We start from the raw sequence: 19,116 nt of genomic DNA, 5'->3' as shown, positions 1-19,116 counted from the left end.
CTTGGTTTTTGCTGTGCAAAATTTTGAAAATTAGCAATTTTTTTTTCAAAATTTGGATTGCAAAATTATTATGCAAAATCTATCGAACCGATTTTGATGAAATTTGGTGTGATGATTCTACATAACATGAAGTTTTCTTGAGCCAAGTATAAAGGTCCTATACCAAATTTAAATACCCCAAAAAAATTCCCTAAAAGTATTGTTTTTTAACCCCATTTTTGCGATTTTTTCGATTTTACCATAATAATCATGATTCATTCGATTTGTAACTAACAATGTTTTGTAAAAAATTTAATTACAAACATTTTTTTCCTCTTCCATTTTCGCCTAAAATCAACTCTTGAAAAGATACATAATTAAATAGGAAGAAAAATATGACATTTTTCGAATTTTCTTAACATATGAAAGCCATATGAAAGCCAAAAATCTAAAAATCTCCGTGGATATACGATTCACTCAAACTAAAACAGATACCGCCTAGTCTATTACACAAAACATATAATACAGTCTATTATGATCAGAAGTAAAAGCAATAATTAGAACGTCAGTCATAACTTGATCGGACATTCTCTGGAAAACAATTGATCGAGTTACATTATTATCATATTATTATGTTTATTTGTGTCAATGTCAAGTCAAACGGATATGGCTTAGCGCTTCCAAGTGTTTACAGACAGGGTAGTTAGCAGTTTTCAGTAGTTTTTCGATTATTTGTAACAATGCGCAATGCAATCATACGCAGAAAAAGTTGATACGTTATTAATTTATGTAAAATCCCAGAAAAATTGTAGAAGAGCTGTTCAATTGTATAGGGAAAAATTTACTGACCACAAAACGTTTGTCAGGCTAGAATGAAACCTAAGAAAAAGGGTTCAAGATGACTATACTACTGCACAAGTGGTACAATATTTTGGGAACCACCCGCGAAACTCAATAAGGCAAGCTAGTCACCAGTTAAATTTGAAAACATATTCGATTCACCAGACATTAAAAGTTAATGGTTACCACAATTTTAAAATACATACCTAACTTGGAATATTTATCTGAAATTCATTTAGAAAGAAGATTGAGTTTCCTTGCACAAATCACGGTAGCTGCTGAAACTTCTGATCGACGAATATTTTATCATATTTTGTAAGTAATCGTTTACCAAATAAAAAAAATTAACATTGTTGGTCCATTGAGAATCCAAACTGATACAAAATCAAAGACATTTTGGTGTGAATGTGTGGTGTGGTGTCATTGGAGGTCATTTGATAGGGCCATACTTTTATGAAAGTGTGTTGAATATGAATAGTATAGAATACTTGCGTTTCTTGCAAGAGGAACTCCCAGCACTTATTGAAAATATCCGTTTGCAGTTGCGAAGGAGTTTGTGGTTCCAGCATGATGGAGCCCCACCCCATAAAGCGTTTATTGTGCAGGATTATTTAAATACTGTTTGTGATTAATTAAAAGACATCTTTAGTATTTAAATATGTATTTGATATTACTATTTCAAGGACTTTTGGTAACTTGTATCATTAACAGTGTCATAGCAAGCCTTGTATGAAAACTTTCAACGGCCTCCTACTATTAACGAAGCAGTAAATTCTAAAATAATTGTTATAAATCGTTTGTAATTATTATTTTTACTTCTGATCATAACTTTTTAATGAAAATAGAGAAAAATTTTTTAAATAAAAGTTTATCGGAAAAATATATCTTTAAATTCTTTTTAAATATGGAAAAATACAGGCATGTTCCTGGAAAAAATATTTCATGACGTCGTCAACACAATTTTCGAAATATCTAATTTTAATTTTTGGTGCAAAATGCACTTCAATCCATGCCGCTTGAACTCCACTTCAAATATTCAGTAACATTTTTCGTTATCCTGTAATATCATTGGGGCGTCGAGTTTGGGACGCCCAGTACATATCTTGTAAAATCTTATCAATTTAAAAAAATACTCCATGGCCTTCGTTACTTTACTCTTATCAGCCATCTTGTTTTTTCGTTCTGGTAACGTCATGATTTGTTCGAGACTACACACTTTAGTGCCAGTTAGTGTTCAAAGACGGAGTTATGGCTCTGTATTAATTTGAAGCGAAACACACTGTATATTATATATCTTATAATCTGTCGGAAAGCTTTACTACATTTCAGTTTGAAGTACAAACGAAATGAAAGTAAATTATGAATGGGTACATTTAAAAATTCCAGTTTTTTATTGTGAGTATAAAACTTACAGTTTAGTAGGTACATTTTTTGTTTGATCAGCCAATATGTAAATTTAAACACCTTACACCTGCACGAATATTTCGGGCAATCAGCAGTTTCGATAAATACACCTTTCAGTTAAAAATATTCGTCTGTTTTTCTAGAATTATTACCAATTATGTACGTTTAGTTCTACGGCGCGATAAAATGTGTGTGAATCATCTAGGCGGCCGCGGAAGATTAGGTCATTTTAATAAATAAATATTTTGTCGGCTCAGTTTCTAATTTTTAAGTAGGTAGTTATTCAAATACGTAGCAGAAAAAGACCTTATCAGAGGCGATATAGATAAAAAGTGTACAGTTGGATTTCTTATCAATTTATTGTGAACATGACAGAAAGGAAAGGTGTGTGTCCGGCAGTTATTTCGCAAAATGATAAAAAAGAAGAAAATAATAACGTGCTGATCATAGAAGGTGTAACTGAGGACGATACTTCGGATTTTTTTGAGCAGAGTAGTAGCCTGTGTTTTCATAGTGCCGAAACCAGCAAAATTGATACCGACACCGATGTTGTGGATGAAAGTGATGTGATTCATTCCTTTATACATAATTCCAGCGATGAAGTACGTTTTTTTTGTTTGCTTTGCCGTCTCTTTCTAGTACAGAGTTTTTCATTAGTAGGAGCAGAAACAATTTTCTCCATTGAATCATTGAATAATTGGATGTAGTAATTGCGAATTTATGAATAAATTCACGAAATTTTTCATGAACTAATTCATCAATTTATTTATGAAGGGTTGGATTTAGCTACTCCGTTCTAAGCTTCGTGAACTTCTTTCAAACAAAAATAGCTACCTACAGTACTAACATAATACCTATAATTATGGACTTTATCTACTTAACTTACCGTTATTACCAACTTTGCAAATAAGTCACAATAAATAAAAACAAATTGAAATAATTAAGAATTACTTTTCTAATTAGACAATATGAAAAATATATTGTAATACTAATTTTTTTGCCAATTCAAATGTCATTTATATAAAAAAAATATGCTGAACGAAGCATGAGAACATGATGTGAGCAAATAACGTAACTTAACCTCACTATTTATTTATTCGTTAGGTCAAAACATCATGTGGTACGAGCGGTTTTATATTCAAATTCGAATTAGAATAACGCTACCGATTTTTTATAGATATTTTTCAGCCCTCCTTGTTAGAGCCTGAAAATTTGTAATTTTGTGCAGTGTTCCTTTGGAAATTGATCTCAAAATAGCTTTGTTAATGGATTAATTAATATTATTAAGAAAAAAGTTGCTTTTATTTTAACTTTGTAACATAGAATGACACTATTTAACATGTTTATCACAGTAATTGACACAATGTGTGTTTCCAGGCGGAAGCCAGACTTTGGGCAAAGAGACAGGCAAGGGCGGAAGCTAGGGAAATACGTATGCGCGAATTGGAGCGCCAACAAAAGGAACAAGAAGAAAATGCAGATAGACAATTCGATATGTTGGCCGAACCAATGGTCAGGACTCCCAGGAGTGCAACCGCCGGTAGTCGGTATCTCTCTAGTCGAAGAAGCTCTGAAGATTCCTTGGAAGATGGGGGCAGTCTCAGAGAATTAAGGGTATGTTGGTTATACTAAAGTTATTTTTGTGTCTCTTGCTTTTGATCAGATAATCAGATAACAATAAGTTTCAACTTTCAGCACGAACTCAAGGAGGTTGAAGAAAAATTCCGTAAGGCTATGATTGCTAATGCTCAACTCGACAATGACAAAGCGGCACATACTTATCAATTGGAGTTACTAAAAGATAGGTAAGTCGATTTACGGGACCTGTAGATTTTAGTAAGAGAAACCTTGTTTCCAACTTAGGTTAGAAGAATTAGAAGAAGAACATTCCCAATTGAAAAGGGAGCATCGCGAGAAATGCAGAGATCACGATCAGTTGAAGAGGTTGTGTACCAAACTGAAGGAAGACTTGGCTGTGACTAAAGCTGAACTGGAAGAGAGGGATCAGTTGATCACGGAGAAAGGTCTGGTTATCGTAGCCGAGGAATTGCCTCCTGATGAAGACGGATTGGTGCAGTCTCCCAAGAAAGCCTTAATTAGCATAGAAAATGCCCAAATGTTGGAGGGCGCAGGTGACGGAAGTCTAGGTAATATTTCACAATACCTTTGGAACTTATACGGAGGTTACCATCGACCTTTATAAATATACAGGGTGATCTATTAACGGTATCGAGCGGCTGTATATAGGAAACTAGATGTGCTACGATTATGGGGTAAAAAATCTATTAACAAATACGATCAAAAGAAATTGATTTAAAATATTTTTAAGTTTGTAACTTCACCGGTAGGGGGCGCAACTGCTATAGTGTTACAGAAAATTGTCGGTTTTTCGAAATTTCGCTTATATAACCTAAGTTGCAAATATATTTTTTAGATACACTGTTAAACCCTTCACAAGTTTTGGTTGAACTTTTTTTTTGTTATTACCATAGCAATGTCAGTATGAAGGACGCTATCTTGAAATTTTTAAATTGTCATTACTTCTAAATGTCTTAATCGATTTCAATAAACGATGCCTCATTTTAAATAACTATTAATAAAATTTATATTTGTGATATGGGAATAAAAATATTATTTTCCTGCGCAATGGTAGACGACGTTAATGAGAAAAGTTTTGTAATTGTCTCTGTTTACTAAAAAAATTAAATGCAACTATATAGTTTTTTGTTCATGGCTTGATAGACCGTTTATTAAGGAAAACAAATACACAAACCGGAGGTCGATATCTTTTCCGTTTTCAAGTTATTGCTAAAATAGTGAGGTTGAGCTAGAACATCCTCCTTTATTTAGTTCTCAATAACATTGACATGATCCAAGCCAAAATTAAATTGTAAAACTATACCAATCTTGTCCTTAAAAAGAATTATTGTTTTACTTCGAAATTTTTGTAAATGCAATGTTTAATTTTTTTTATTAATTCCAAATATCTGAGTAATTATAAAGATTATTGTTTCCATAACGAGGTAGGCTATGCCCTATGAAAATAGACGACTGAAAAATTATGCCAAACGAAATATGACAGCTCTTGATACGTGCAAAATTAGTGTTATTTGTGTTAGAAAAGTACTTGTGAACAAGGAAAATATGATTTTACGAATAGCGTATGATATGTTGGCAGTTTATTTTCAATGTTTGAAAAATGCCGTTATAGCTTCAAGAGAATACGCTTTGCGATACCCTCGTAGGATACGCTACTCCAGAGAAGTATTTCAGCGTTTACTCAGACGCCACTACATTCTGTAAGAAGACATCGCCGTGCAAGAACGGAAGATAATATTATTAATATGTTGGCTTGTGTCCATGTAAATCCCCAAATAAGTGTAAGGGAATTAGTTAGAGACCTGGGAATTTCAATATGGAACACAAGTACTTTTCTCACACGAATGACACTAATTTTGCACGAAGCAAAAGCTGACATATCATTTGGCATAATTTGTTATTTGTCTATTTTCATAGAACAAAGCCTCCTTCGTTATGGAAACAATAATCTTTATAACTACTCAGATATTTGGAATTAATAAAAAAAAATGAAACATTGCAGTTATCAAAAAAATTTCAAAGTAAAACAATAATTCTTTTTAAGGACAAGATTGGTATAGTTTTACAATTTAATTTTAGCTTGGATTATGTCAATGTTATTTAGAGAACTAAATAAAGGAGGATGTTCTAACACAATTTCACTATTTTAGCAATAACTTGAAAAGGAAAAAAAATGTCGACCTTCGGTTTGTGTATTTGTTTTTCATAATGAATGGTCTATCAAGCCATGATAAAAAACCTATATCTTTGTATTTAATTTTTTTAGTAAACCGAGACAATTACAAAACTTTTCTCTTTAGTGTCGTCTACCGTTGCGCAGGAAAATAATATTTTTATTCCTGTATCACAAATATAAATTTTATTAATAGTTCTTTAAAATGAGCCATCGTTTATTGAAATCGTTTAAGGCATTTAGAAGTTATGACAATTTAAAAATTTCAAGATAGCGTCCTTCATACTGACGTTGCTATGGTAATAACAAAAAAAAAGTTCAACCAAAACTTGTGAAGGGTTTAACAGTGTATCTAAAAAATGTATTTTCAACTTAGGTTGTACAGGGTTAACTATCACTTAGTACATAAATTTTAAGTGAGGATAGAGAAAAATAATATTTAACAGAATCGACCTTCAAAAAATTTCTAAAATTGTTTTTAAAGCTGAAAATATTTGTTTTCTAAACCTCAGTGAAACCCCTATTTCATGACGGCTATGACAGTCCGTCAGACACGAGATGCGAATTTCGCATACGGCAACGGTAGTGAAACAGCGCCGCGTTGCCACGTGTATCGATTACCGCGCATTTGAAGAAAAACTTTTATTTACAAAATTCGTTTTCAACATCCTTGTAGAGTTTTACACTAATAAATAATAGTAAACACAAATAATTACTTACTAAACGTAAGTACGTGAACAAAAACACAAACACCGACAAAGCGACAAATTATTTGAACTCGACAGCTATTTGTTCTGTGAAAATAGAGTCGTAAAGTCACCTGTTGAAAATTTGAAACAGCCCCATCTCTAAGCAAGTAGCGTAAGGTGCATTTCAGACATCTCGTTTTTAAACTTTTGTTGGGGAATTAAATAGTGATATTAGTAATAAAAATAAAACCAAAAATCGTCTATGTTCGCATAAAATAATTAGTACCTATTATTTTAAGCTGTAAGTCCCCGGGGTGTTTACAGTTTTCTGTAATAATTCAGCAGTACGTATCCAGGCCACAAGATCAACTTGTCTCTCGTGATTTTTAGGTTATATTTACATACACTACAGTTATCAAGGCACTGTAATGTATGCAATTACACATACGTTTTCCAGTGTCCCAGTAAATAAATTCAAGATTAATTAAAATGTACGTGAAGAATATGCGATGTGAACAAATCTAAAGGGCCAGTTGTTTACGTTGTTTTTGGAGAGTCGAATGCAAATTCAACGCCGCTACGGATATTAGTCCATTGAAATGTTACATTTTTTTGGGCTTAGCGTGCAAAAGTTTACGCAATTTTATTTTTTGGATGTCAAGAGGGGGTTACTGTAAAGTTAAATCCATGTTTGTGGGGTCGCAACCCTTGAGCGTCGGCCGCCATCTTGTAAAAAGGGCTTCGAATGGTTTTTATACTACTACTTACTATATCGGCCAAACTATTCCTCGCATAGAAAATTTGTAGACATTTCTTGTTGCAAATTAAATTCTCTACAAATTTAGTTCCATAACTTTTAGTCGTAGAACCAAAAATAGCAAAGTTATTAACAAAAACATATAATTTGGGAAGACATTTTTTTTTGGTCGTTATAACTTTTTTTTTGGTCATTTTACAAAAAAATTACGTCAGAGCATTTTGATAGAGGGGTTTTCAAGGAATAATTTCCATTACAAACTTTTTTCAAATTTTATTTATTAATTAGGTTTTTACAGCGATGCGAAACTTACACTATTCTCCAGTACTAGTAAGTATACATACATTAATATGAATGATTAGGCATAGTTTTCTCTCATTTTTCCATTATTTTTATAAGAAACATTTTAATGATTTATATTGCAATGTTGTTAATTAGTTATTGACTCTTTTCCTCACCCCCTACGGGGTAAAGTCTGGTGGCGCGTTTTTTTACGTCGTATCCCTGTATGTATTTCCCAATTTACTGTGTCCTCAGTCTCTTTGATGTGCCAGGCTGCGACTCAGGATCTGGTGGAGCTTCCGATATTGAATTGTCGAGGAAAGATGGAGAATGAAGTGGCGTCATTATTGGCAGTTCATCTTCAAAATCATTTTCCTCGATCAATTTTGATATCTCCATTATGTTGCTGCATGTCTCCCCAGAACAATTCAGGCATACTGCAGAACATTTGAGGCCTGCCTTCCGACATCCACACATTGCTCCACAGTTTCCTTTGCATCGGCAGAATATCAACTTTAGAAGCTCAGGGGGTGCTGGAGGTTTTGAACTTTGAATAGGCATCAATATTTGTCCATACTTTTTCCACCCCAGTCTTGAGGGTCGTTGTAATTCCCGAGCCACGACTGGACCTGACAATAGACTCGGAGGTTGTGCAAGCGGGCTGTGTCTTGTGTTGGAGGAAGTGAAGACAAATTAAATGTATTCTTTGTCACTGACTTGGCGAATCGTTTATATCTAAGACTGTCCAGAGAATCATCATCTTTATTGCCACCATATAAGGAGATGAAAAAACGTTCACCAACGGCAGTGAGCAAAGTTGGGTCGACTCTCTCATTGAGGAATAACGCTGTTCCACTAGCTAACTCAGGACGTGTCTCCAGTGTTGCGAAAAATTTCATTTTACCGATGTTGTAAGCTGCTGAAGTTGTGTCACATCCTGAGAAGGCATGGAGAAACAACAGATTATCCGCAATGACTTCTCCGTACATAAAACTTGACGGACATAAAATTGTTCGGCTATACGTCCTTTCGATGGTTTAAAAAAATATATATTTGAATGTGTTCTTCCAAATGCCGCGAGCAAGACAAGAATGCCGATATCTTCGGCGACAATAGTGACTGAGTCGAACGATTGGAATGCAGCAAGAGCGGAGCGAACGATGAGGGTATCTGCATCTGATTCTGCTTGGTCGACACTGAAACCCACCTCCGACAATGAAGTTTTGAGAAGTTCAATGAACTTAGCCTTGTTCTTCTCATTATCAAGAAAACTTTGAAGGACGCCTCCTATGCCTAATCATTCATATTAATGTATACTTACTAGTACTGGTATGCAACAACGGAACTAAGAGCAAATGTAAAATTCTGCAACGATCTGGATTAACATCTATCAAGTAGGTATTAATAAAAAATGTTTATTTCTGTCGTTTCTACAATGGCAAAATGTCAACGCCGCTAAATATTGCTGAACAGCTGAGTGAAATTATGCCGGTTGACAGTTGATAACCGCCAATTTACCGGGAACAAAGGGGGTTTTGCCCCATTTTTTAAACGTCGAGCTAAAATTCCGAAATAATTTTTTTATTATCTTTTAGGCCGTCCTAAGCGCGTGGTTAAAATTTATGTACTAAGTGATAGTTAACCCTGTATAAGCGAAATTTCGAAAAACCGACAATTTTCTGTAACACTATAGCAGTTGCGCCCCCTAGCGGTGAAGTTACAAACTTACAAAATATTTTAAATCAATTTCTTTTGGTCGTATTTGTTAATAGATTTTTTACCCCATAATCGTAGCACGTCTAGTTTCCTATATATAGCCGCTCGATACCGTTAATGGATCACCCTGTATACCATAAGATTATTTTGTCAAATCTTGTTATGAAAACTGAATTTTTTAACTTTTTTTTTTTCAAATCCTGTTTTGAATAATAGTTTTGCAGCCGCATGTGCTTGGTTGTTGTGTACAGGATTAGAATATGTACAAACAAGAACATACGTTAAATAGTAATTTGACGAAGTACCGTACTATGACTATAAAAAAGTGACTGTCACATAAAGTTACACCCTGTACAAAATGGTACATACTTTATTTTTGCAGACGTACGATTAGCCAGATTCGTCAAGGAGAAGAGCGAATTGCAAGACCAAATTAGCCATTTAAAATTAGAACTAGAGGAAGAGAAGAGCAAAAGGAGGAAGCACAGCTCGACGGGTCTACTTAATGGACCGTCTTCGGACTGTGATTACGACGATGTGCAGAGTAAGGACTAATTTTTTTTTCTTAGGAGTTACTGTGCCTTTTTTTGACAGTTTGGTAGATGTTTCGATTTTAAGCTTCAACGACCTCATTAAAAATTTTTTATTTTCAGGAGAAACCAGTAAACAACTCGCGGATTACAAATTTAGAGCGCAGAAGGCAGAGCAGGATGTGGCTACGCTTCAGGCGACGGTAGCACGGCTCGAAAGTCAAGTTATACGTTACAAAACGGCGGCGGAAATATCGGAACAGTCGGAGGAGGCTCTCAAGGCGGAAAAAAGGAAACTGCAGAGAGAGGTCAGTTGCGAATCTTGTATCTTGCACGATTACATTATAATTTTGTCGATCATAAGTTACAAATGCGGATAATTTAAATTTTGTTTTAGTAATCGCTTTATGTTTGGTATTTATTTTTATTTGCACATTTAATTTTATTACAGGAGTCAAATTCATTAACAGATTTGTCGACAGACGCTTCAGAAAGCACATGAGTGGTAAATACTAACACACACTGCTTTTTGCTTGTCGCTTGATTTTCTGTCACCTAAAATAGCTTGTAAAATAATTTTTAAACAAAAATGCTATCGAAATCGTTTAGTATAGTTTAACATGTTTTCTCGTGATAAATTCTACAACATTTCTCGATATTAAATGGCACTAATTCCATATTTGTAAAATTTTACTTTAGTCTTTCAAAGTTTAATATGTATTGTTATAGCATTGGATTGTTGTTACATAATTATTATTAAACTTATGGTAACAACAATTAGTCTAACCAAATTACACTTGGAGAAAAAAAAACATTGTTACCTGGACTTTTATAAGTGGAGATGGTAAAAGGGCTTATAATAAACCTAAAAAAAATAAATGCGTGAGTAAGGGCGGCGGAGGGTTGATTTGGGGAGTTGAAAAGTTATGAAAAATTGTATCATTGGGATTTCTGGCGAAAGTTGACGTCAAACAAAAAAGTATTCAATACGAAAGTTGTAGACCATGCAAAAATCTACAACTTTAGTAGAGGTCACTTTTTAACATAACCTCAAAATTTCCGAGAAAAATGCGAAAAACAGGTTTTTTTTCTGATTTTTTTGTTTTTTATTTCTCATTTCCGCAAAAATAATTTAATTTTGACAAAACTTGGTGAAAGTATACTTTTCTCAGTCTTAAATAACCTAAAAATTTTTTAGATAAAAAAATCATGAAGCTTCTGAGATATTCACATTTTTCGGCCTGAAACACTTTTTTTTCAAAGAAAAATTCTACTTAAAAAAATCACCGCACAGAGTTCTGCCGGTAATAATTTTTTTCGTTTTGACATACTTTTTGGTGAAATAAAAAAATCTGTAATGCTAAAAAATGCAAAAAAAAAATAAAAAGTGACTTGCAACAATGAATTTTTCAGTTATTGTTGATAATTTGTTTAAATTAAAAATCATTCAAAAACTGATTACGCCATTCAATTCTACGGAAAAAAAACTAAAAAAAAACTTGTATTGCTATAAACATCTAAGTCGAATTACAAATGCACAAATGATGAATTATCTCAGGATGTTTTGAGATTTCAGCAATACAAAGTATAAAACTGCAAAGGCTACTGTTGACGCGAAATCCGAAAACCCGAAATTTTACAAAATTGTTTTTATTTTAATTTCTGGCTTTATTTGAAAACGAATTTTAAATAAATTGCATGTTTACGTTGCCACTTTTTTCGCTCTATCCAATGGCGTCAACATTTTTGCAATCCGACGTTTCGTCTTCGATGGGCCATCATCAGATTAATTTTTTTAAACATATCGCTCCTATTTTTATGACAAAATCTAGTCATTTTAATTCTGTATTAGATGATATTACTATTTTAATCGCTTAAAAAGGTTTTTAGCTATCATTAAAAATTTTTCCTGAGTACGGCTCTGAACGCTTTCAAAATACCTGTATCTATTGGAGGAGTGAGAGAGAGAGAGAGAGAGAGAGAGAGAGAGAGAGGAGAGAATAAAAGTCAATACAGCACAAAATATCCAACAATTTTTTTTAATCCATAATTTAAAAAATTGTACCTAATAAAAAAATAATACGAATTTATGAAATATTTTATTATTTCTAATTAGTATTTCTAACAGTTGTAAAAAATTGTTGGATATTTTGTGCGGTATTAAATGATATTGATATTATACTGTTATGACTTCATCCAATAGATATTTTGAAAGCATTCAGAGCCGTACTCAGGAAAAATTTTAAATTATAGCTAAAACAAGCTAAAAACTTTTTAAGCGATTACAATAGTAATATCCTCTAATTGAGAATTAAAAATAATTATATTTTGTCATAAAAATAGCAGCGATATATATATAAAAATTAATCCGATGATGGCCCCTCGAAGACGAAAAAAATGTTGACGCCATTGTATAGCGCGAAAATAGTGGCATTGTAAATATGTAATTTATTCTAAAATTCATTTTCAAATGAAGCCAGAAAAAATTAAATTTAGCAAAATTTTGGGTTTTTCCGGATATTTCCAGAACTTCCCGGAATTTTAAAACTTTCTAAACAGCGTATTGTTAGGTATAAAAAAACACAACGTTTTTCTAATCTGAGCCACCCCGTATCTCTTACTGTTTCCTAGATCCTAATGCTATCCCATCCTTACCTTAGACACACTGTATATCTATGAATTCGTTAAACTTTAAAAAAAATTAAGTACACTAATCGATCCTACGGAAAAAAAAAATTATTTATTTTATTTATTCACTATTCGACTTATGTTTATAGCAATACTGTATAAAAATAGTTTTGGGTCAAACAATGACAGTTTTTTTTTATTTTTTCCGTACAATTGAATGGTGTAATTAGTTTTTAAAATTTAAACAAATTATCAACAATTACTGAAAAATTCATTGCTGCAAGTTATTTTTTACTTTTTTGCATTTTTCAGCATGTTTTTGAACTGTGATTACAAATTTTTTTATTTCACCAAAAAGTATATGTTAAAATGAAAAAAATGATTACCGACAGAACTCTGTACGATGATTTTTTTAAGTAGAATTTTTCTTTGAAAAATAAAGTGTTTCAGGCCGAAAAATATGAATATCTCAGAAACTTCATGATTTTTTTATCTAAAAAAAAAAATTGAGTTTATTTAAGAGAGAAAGGTATACTTTCACCAAGTATAATCAAAATTAAATTATTTTTGCGGAAATGAGAAATAAAAATCAAAAAATCAGAAAAAAACCTGATTTTCGCATTTTTCTCGGAAATTTTGAGGTTATGCTAAAAAATGACTTCTATAAAAATTGTAAATTTTTGCATGATCTACAACTTTTGTATTAGATACTTTTTTGTTTGACGTCAACTTTCACCAGAAATCCCAATGATACAATTTTTCATAACTTTTCAACCGCCCCAAATCAACCCTCCACCACCCCTGCTCACCCATTTATTTTATTTTCGTTTATTATAAGCCCCTTTACCATTTCCACTTGTAAAAGTCCAGGCAACAATTTTCTTTTTTTTTCCTCTAAATGAGTAATTTTGATTGGTCTAAATGTTTTGTAGTAAAATTATATTAAATCGCAGTTTTGTTCTTTGCCACTCCGTTGTATTTATAAAAGCACATGCAACCAAGTTCGGGTGCTGTCCAGTGATGGCATAGACCAAAGTTTAAAAGCAGTTTGAAAAACAAATTCTAACTCGACTAAAAAGTATTTCAGATAATATTTTGATTCTGGAAAACTCACACCCCCCCATATAAAGTTACAGTCTGTAGAATTCGTCGGAATAGTTAACTAAATAAGCGTCTCCTATAAACATAGCATTTTTGTTTAATGAAATTATATTATAGTACTTTTTATATCGTGTGGTATCAGGTAAACAACTTGAAGCAACAGCTGATACTGATGGAAGCCTCTAATGTGGCATTAAAACAAGCTCATAAGAGGTTAAGGTAAATCGATGGGATGGCTATAATTCATACAAATAAACAGTATAGTGGATTGTATTAGTGTTGGCGAAATTTAAATTCAGACCGTATAAAACTCTTTCTTACTCTAACTGTGGAAGCAAGCTTGACGAACCGTATTTATTGTTACGCAATTTATACCGGACGCTGCCATGGCCTGTTAATTTGTATATTGCAGACCATGTCGACTTCTGGAAGAAGTAACTTTACGGAATATCGACTTTCAAAGTCCGCACAGTATGGATGTATGTAAACGTACTAATATGTTGTCATTTACTGAAACATAAATTCATTGATAACTTCTTATTTCAAGTTTTAAGTAGTTATTGAAATCGGAAATATGTTGCGCTCTATTTTTTCTCTAATATCTTTTTTATAAGTTTCTTATACAGTGAGCAGCAAAAGTATGGAATATATTTAAAAATCAGATGTTCGTTATGTGAAAAATTGCTCGGACCCGTCGAATTATATTTTTATTTAGACATTTTCTGAAACAATTTTCATTTATATAGGGTGGCCCAAAAAAAAGTTATGAAATCAAGGCCAACTTTTTTAAATGGAAACCCCTCTTTTTTGTATTTTTATTCAATTCTCCATAGAATTCTAATCAGTTTTTATGTAACATAACCTATACCTATCTTTAGCTGTTTTTGAGCTAATGGCATCTGAATATAGAATATGGAAATTTTTCAAAAATTACCCTGAGATGCTGGTTTTAAAATAAAATCATGTTTACTTCTCCATCTTAGATTTGTGTAGTTCACAGAAAGTTGCTTTAAATCATAAACATCCATAAGAAATAAGCGGTTGGTTGATTTATTTGGATCATTAGGTTGCAATGATTTGAATGTAAAAAATATAAGTGGTATTTAGGTAAAATTGAATTAAAAACGCATAATTTTATTGTATAAAATATGGTTTTGTTAAATGTCACTATTTAAAATTACGAGCCAGGTTATTTTGGAAATTTTTAGCACCGTTTCATGTTTTTTTGTAAACACAAAATACAAAAACACAAAATGTATTTAGCAGAAAGCACTCCAGTTCCCACTGACTTTGACGTTACAGTCCTTACGTATCGAGAGTAATTTTTGAAAAATTTCCATATTCTATATTCAGATGCCATTATCTCGAAAACGGTTAAAGATGGGTATAGGTTATGTTACATAAAAAATGATTAGAATTCCATGGAAAATTGAATAAAAATACAAAAAAGAGGGGTTTCCATTTAAAAAAGTTGGCCTTGATTTCATAACTTTTTTTTGGGCCACCCTGTATAGATGAAAATTGCTTCAGAAAATGCGCAACTAAAAATATAACTCGACAGGTCCCAGCTATTTTTCAAATAACGAACATCTGATTTTTAAATAAATATATTCCATACTTTTACCGCTCACTGTATATTTGAAGTTGAGTTTGTCATCAGAATATTATGCTAATATAGTCCACTGCTTTTAACACTGCTTTTTCTATTAACTTAATCATTTATTACTTTTCTTCTACGAATATGGTTTTATAGAATCTTCTAAATTTCTAGTTTTATCTTAAAAAATAATAATAACGTAATCTAAGGATATTATCCATTTGTTTAGTTTTATGTTCATTTTTTTACGGTGGTGATATCAGCTTTATTAAATAGTTCATTTCAGCATCGTGAAAAAATATTAATTTTGTTTTAAATGTTTTTTGAATTAATCGCTACGATGTACAGGACGTTAACTAAGTATATCGGCAAACTGTAAGGGGCGACTCTTTGAGTAAAAAAATTTCCACAAATCAGAAGTTTGCAGAATATTGAAACTTAAACTAATAATGTGTCTAATTAAAAGTAAAAATCCTCTAAATTCGGATGTACATATTATGTAACAGTGATGGTGATACTGGGAATCACTTATCAAAAATCTCAGGAATTTAACGCCACTGGGTATTTTGAAAATTCGGTGACTTGTAACTCATTATGGCGTTTCCAAGAGAAAAGGTATCCTTCATTTTATTCCAGAAATTAAACCATTTTCAATTTATTACTTTTTTTTAAACTTTCATTATCATTACGAAGCGTTTCGTTAAACCTAACATAACTCTAAAACTATATACTTCACAAAAAAGTTCATATGATCTTTTTCGCAAATATTTGATTTAAAATACTATGCAGTCATGGAAAGTGCAATAAAAAATTAATGCGTTTTTCCCAGGCCATACTCCTTAAATTTCATACCTTTTTCGGACTTGTCATGATTAGTTTGTATTTAAAATTGTTTTTCTCATAGAAAAAAATCCAAAAAACTTTTTTAGCAATTAATTATTTTAGATTTGATGAAGTGTTACAATGTCAATGAAAGTCAATGAAAAACAAAATATACAGGGTGTGCCATTTAACGCTCCCGCTGCCGATATCTCCGAAATGAAGAAATTTATTTTAGTTTCGAAAAATTGAGGTTGTTAGATCCCTCGAATAACTTCAAATTGTAGTTAGAACTGTTAGTTCAAATCTTTCTGTATAAATGGCGTGGCGATACTAAAAAGTGTTTTGATCCCTGGAACGTGAAAATGCAGTCCATCTGAAAGATTGTTAAATTTTGAGAATTTTGTAATATAAAGTTTTTCTCTATATTTACTTGTTTTCGAGGTATGTGGACTTCAATATGCAATGTATGATATAACAGGAAAATCTATTATTTTATTTAAATCACACCGAGACAAAATATTCTTTTAAAATATTCTTAGAATGGCTTTATTCACATCACATACTAACTAACAAACAATGAATTATAAAAAAAAACAAATGATCAACTACAGAAAAAAAAAGTACAATGGTAAACCGTATTTTATCAAATGTTATTAAAAAATGCAGTCATAGGTGGCTCATGTCATTTGTTTAAAACAAAATGACAGATGACACATATTAGTTTTTCAATAATTACAGTTTTATCAGTTTGCGTCATTCAATTTAACTAAGTATACTATAGTACGACCATATTCGATGCAAAGTAATAAATCATTGCCTGTCAAGGGAACCAATGAAGTACGCCTTTAAGGGTTTTACAAATTGAATAATTTCTTTATACATTATGAAGGGACAAGGGGATCAGTTCAGGTCTGACACCCTTGTTGCTACAAAAATTCCTTTATTCTCATAAACTATTTATTTTAAATGTAATTTATTATAAATCCAATTTGTTTCCTAAATTCCACATATGTACTACATTTTACCTCTGTACGCGCCACTGTTGTTTACTTGTTTTTTGGAAGCGCTCTCTAATTGACGGCAAAGCTCGCCAGGTTAGTATTTGACGTATAACCGACCAGTTCGTACACTCGATGCACCTGGGCGACTACAGCTACTACCAGAACACAGTGCGTATGCAGCGGTATTTCAGATTTTACATTGAATTTCATTTTAAATTTGAAATGATTTATCTTACGCCTCCTAAAAATGATGACACGATTTTCCTTTGATAAAAGGCCGACAATTTTTTGCTCTACTTTGCATCGTATACGATCCTACTATAGTTATACAATTTACCATTGTACAGTTTTTTTCTGTAGTTGATCATTTGTTAGTTAGTATGTGGTGTGAATAAAGTCATTATAACAATATTTTAAAAGAATGTTTTGTCCCGGTGTGATTTAGATGAAATAATAGATTTTCCTGTTATATCATAAATTGCATATTGAAGTCGACATATCTCGAAAACAAGTAAATATAGGGAAAAACTTTCTATTACAAAAATTACTCAAAATTTAACGATCTTTCAGATAGACTACATTTCTCATTCCAGGAATCAAAAAATTTTTTAGTATCGCCACGCCATCTATACAGAAAAATTTGAACTAACAATTCTAACTACAACTTGAAGCTATTCGAGGGACCTAACAACCCCAATTTCCGAAACTTAAATAAATTTCTTCATTTCGGAGATATTGGCATCAGGAGTGTTCCAATTTCTGATGATGAAAAATGATTTTTTTTAGCCCCTTTAACACCTTTTTCTTCGAAAACTGTCGATTCATAGACCTATGTTTACATAACCTTTCCTGTTTGAAATCACTCGCGAAGTTTGTCGACACATAATTAACACCCTGTATTCATTTAAATAATACCTAACAATTTTTTGTCCTGTAATATATCCAATTGTTTTACCAAATTTGTTAACCCAAATTAACATTCTTATTTCGTGTGTTACCACTTTAGAATTTAATTACTTCCAGAATTGACATTATTTTTTACCATTTAATTATCACTAATATGGTTGTTATCAAGCAGAATATTTTTGTGTGTAAATAATGTAATTTCTTATTTTGGTATTTTCTAGGCAAGGGATGCGCTAAGTAGAGCGGAGGAATTGGAGACGTCAAATACCCACCTTCTTAAGAGATTAGATAAATTAAAAACCGCAAAATCAGCTTTACTAAAAGAACTTTGACAGTCGACTAAAAAGTAGTTTTAGTTTACGTTATTACTGTTAAAATATTTGGGCAATTTTAGTGAGTGAAAGTGAAATAATTTTCATGTTTGATGAAAGAGAGATTAGTCACCCCTGTATCATAAACTAAAATAGTTTTTAAATTGTTTTTAATAGTGCGTACTTTTATCATTTTACCCTTCTAAAGAATTTTAATTATTACTCGATCCGCCTTTTCTGTAAGAATACAAAATTCCCTGCAATTGAATACGTAAATTGTACTATTTATTTATTGATTACAAATCTTGTTCATATATTTGTATTTATTGTTAGAACTTTAGGAGTGTAAGTTCAGTTTACTTTGTGTAAATATGTGTAATTATAGTAATATCTCAGGATTTAATATATCCGTACCAATTTTATAGATCGCTTGCATTTTATACTTAATTTCCAAATTGCGAAGCTTTTTCCGCCGGACAAAATTCAATTCGATATTATATTAAACGTGAAAGCTCAAGTTTTTAATAGCAGATAAATAAAACTATGCTTTGCGGTGTGTGATTTGCATGCGACGAGTTGCACATAAGAAAGGCTCAAAATCCGATATTTCGATAATCTTAAATTGCCAATATTTATATCAAGCCAAATCGTAACAATATAAAAATTTTATATGTGTTTACAACAGAAAGTCATCATGATTGAATTTTATTCATTTTATTTTTTTTAACAGGCATATTGCAAGTAACAGTCCGATTTGTATGTATGTACTTGAAAAATATTA

General features: G+C 31.9%; 1 protein-coding gene across 6 annotated transcripts in view; it reads left to right on the top strand.

Annotated features, from left to right (window-relative positions):
* The window catches only part of LOC108913883 (leucine-rich repeat flightless-interacting protein 2), a 42,110-nt gene extending 23,351 nt beyond the window's left edge, over positions 1 to 18,759 (top strand). For 3 of the 6 annotated variants that reach the window (XM_018719534.1, XM_018719532.1, XM_018719529.2), the window contains 6 exons: positions 3,601 to 3,837; positions 3,919 to 4,028; positions 4,087 to 4,370; positions 9,822 to 9,983; positions 10,093 to 10,277; positions 18,246 to 18,759. In XM_018719534.1, coding sequence (XP_018575050.1) covers positions 3,658 to 3,837; positions 3,919 to 4,028; positions 4,087 to 4,370; positions 9,822 to 9,983; positions 10,093 to 10,277; positions 18,246 to 18,356 — 1,032 coding nt within the window. In that variant the 5' untranslated portion in view covers positions 3,601 to 3,657 and the 3' untranslated portion in view covers positions 18,357 to 18,759. Of the gene's footprint in view, positions 1 to 2,072; positions 2,215 to 2,465; positions 2,826 to 3,600; positions 3,838 to 3,918; positions 4,029 to 4,086; positions 4,371 to 9,821; positions 9,984 to 10,092; positions 10,278 to 10,420; positions 10,475 to 18,245 lie in introns of those variants that run through there. The other 3 variants (XM_018719531.2, XM_018719533.2, XM_018719530.2) reach the window with 3 other exon arrangements.
* The last annotated feature ends 357 nt before the right edge of the window (positions 18,760 to 19,116 follow it).

This window comes from Anoplophora glabripennis, unplaced genomic scaffold (assembly GCF_000390285.2).
Source record: "Anoplophora glabripennis isolate ALB-LARVAE unplaced genomic scaffold, Agla_2.0 scaffold900, whole genome shotgun sequence".
Lineage (NCBI taxonomy): Eukaryota > Metazoa > Arthropoda > Insecta > Coleoptera > Cerambycidae > Anoplophora > Anoplophora glabripennis.
Note: the sequence above shows the minus strand (reverse complement) of the source record. Positions and strands in the feature narration are given on the sequence as shown.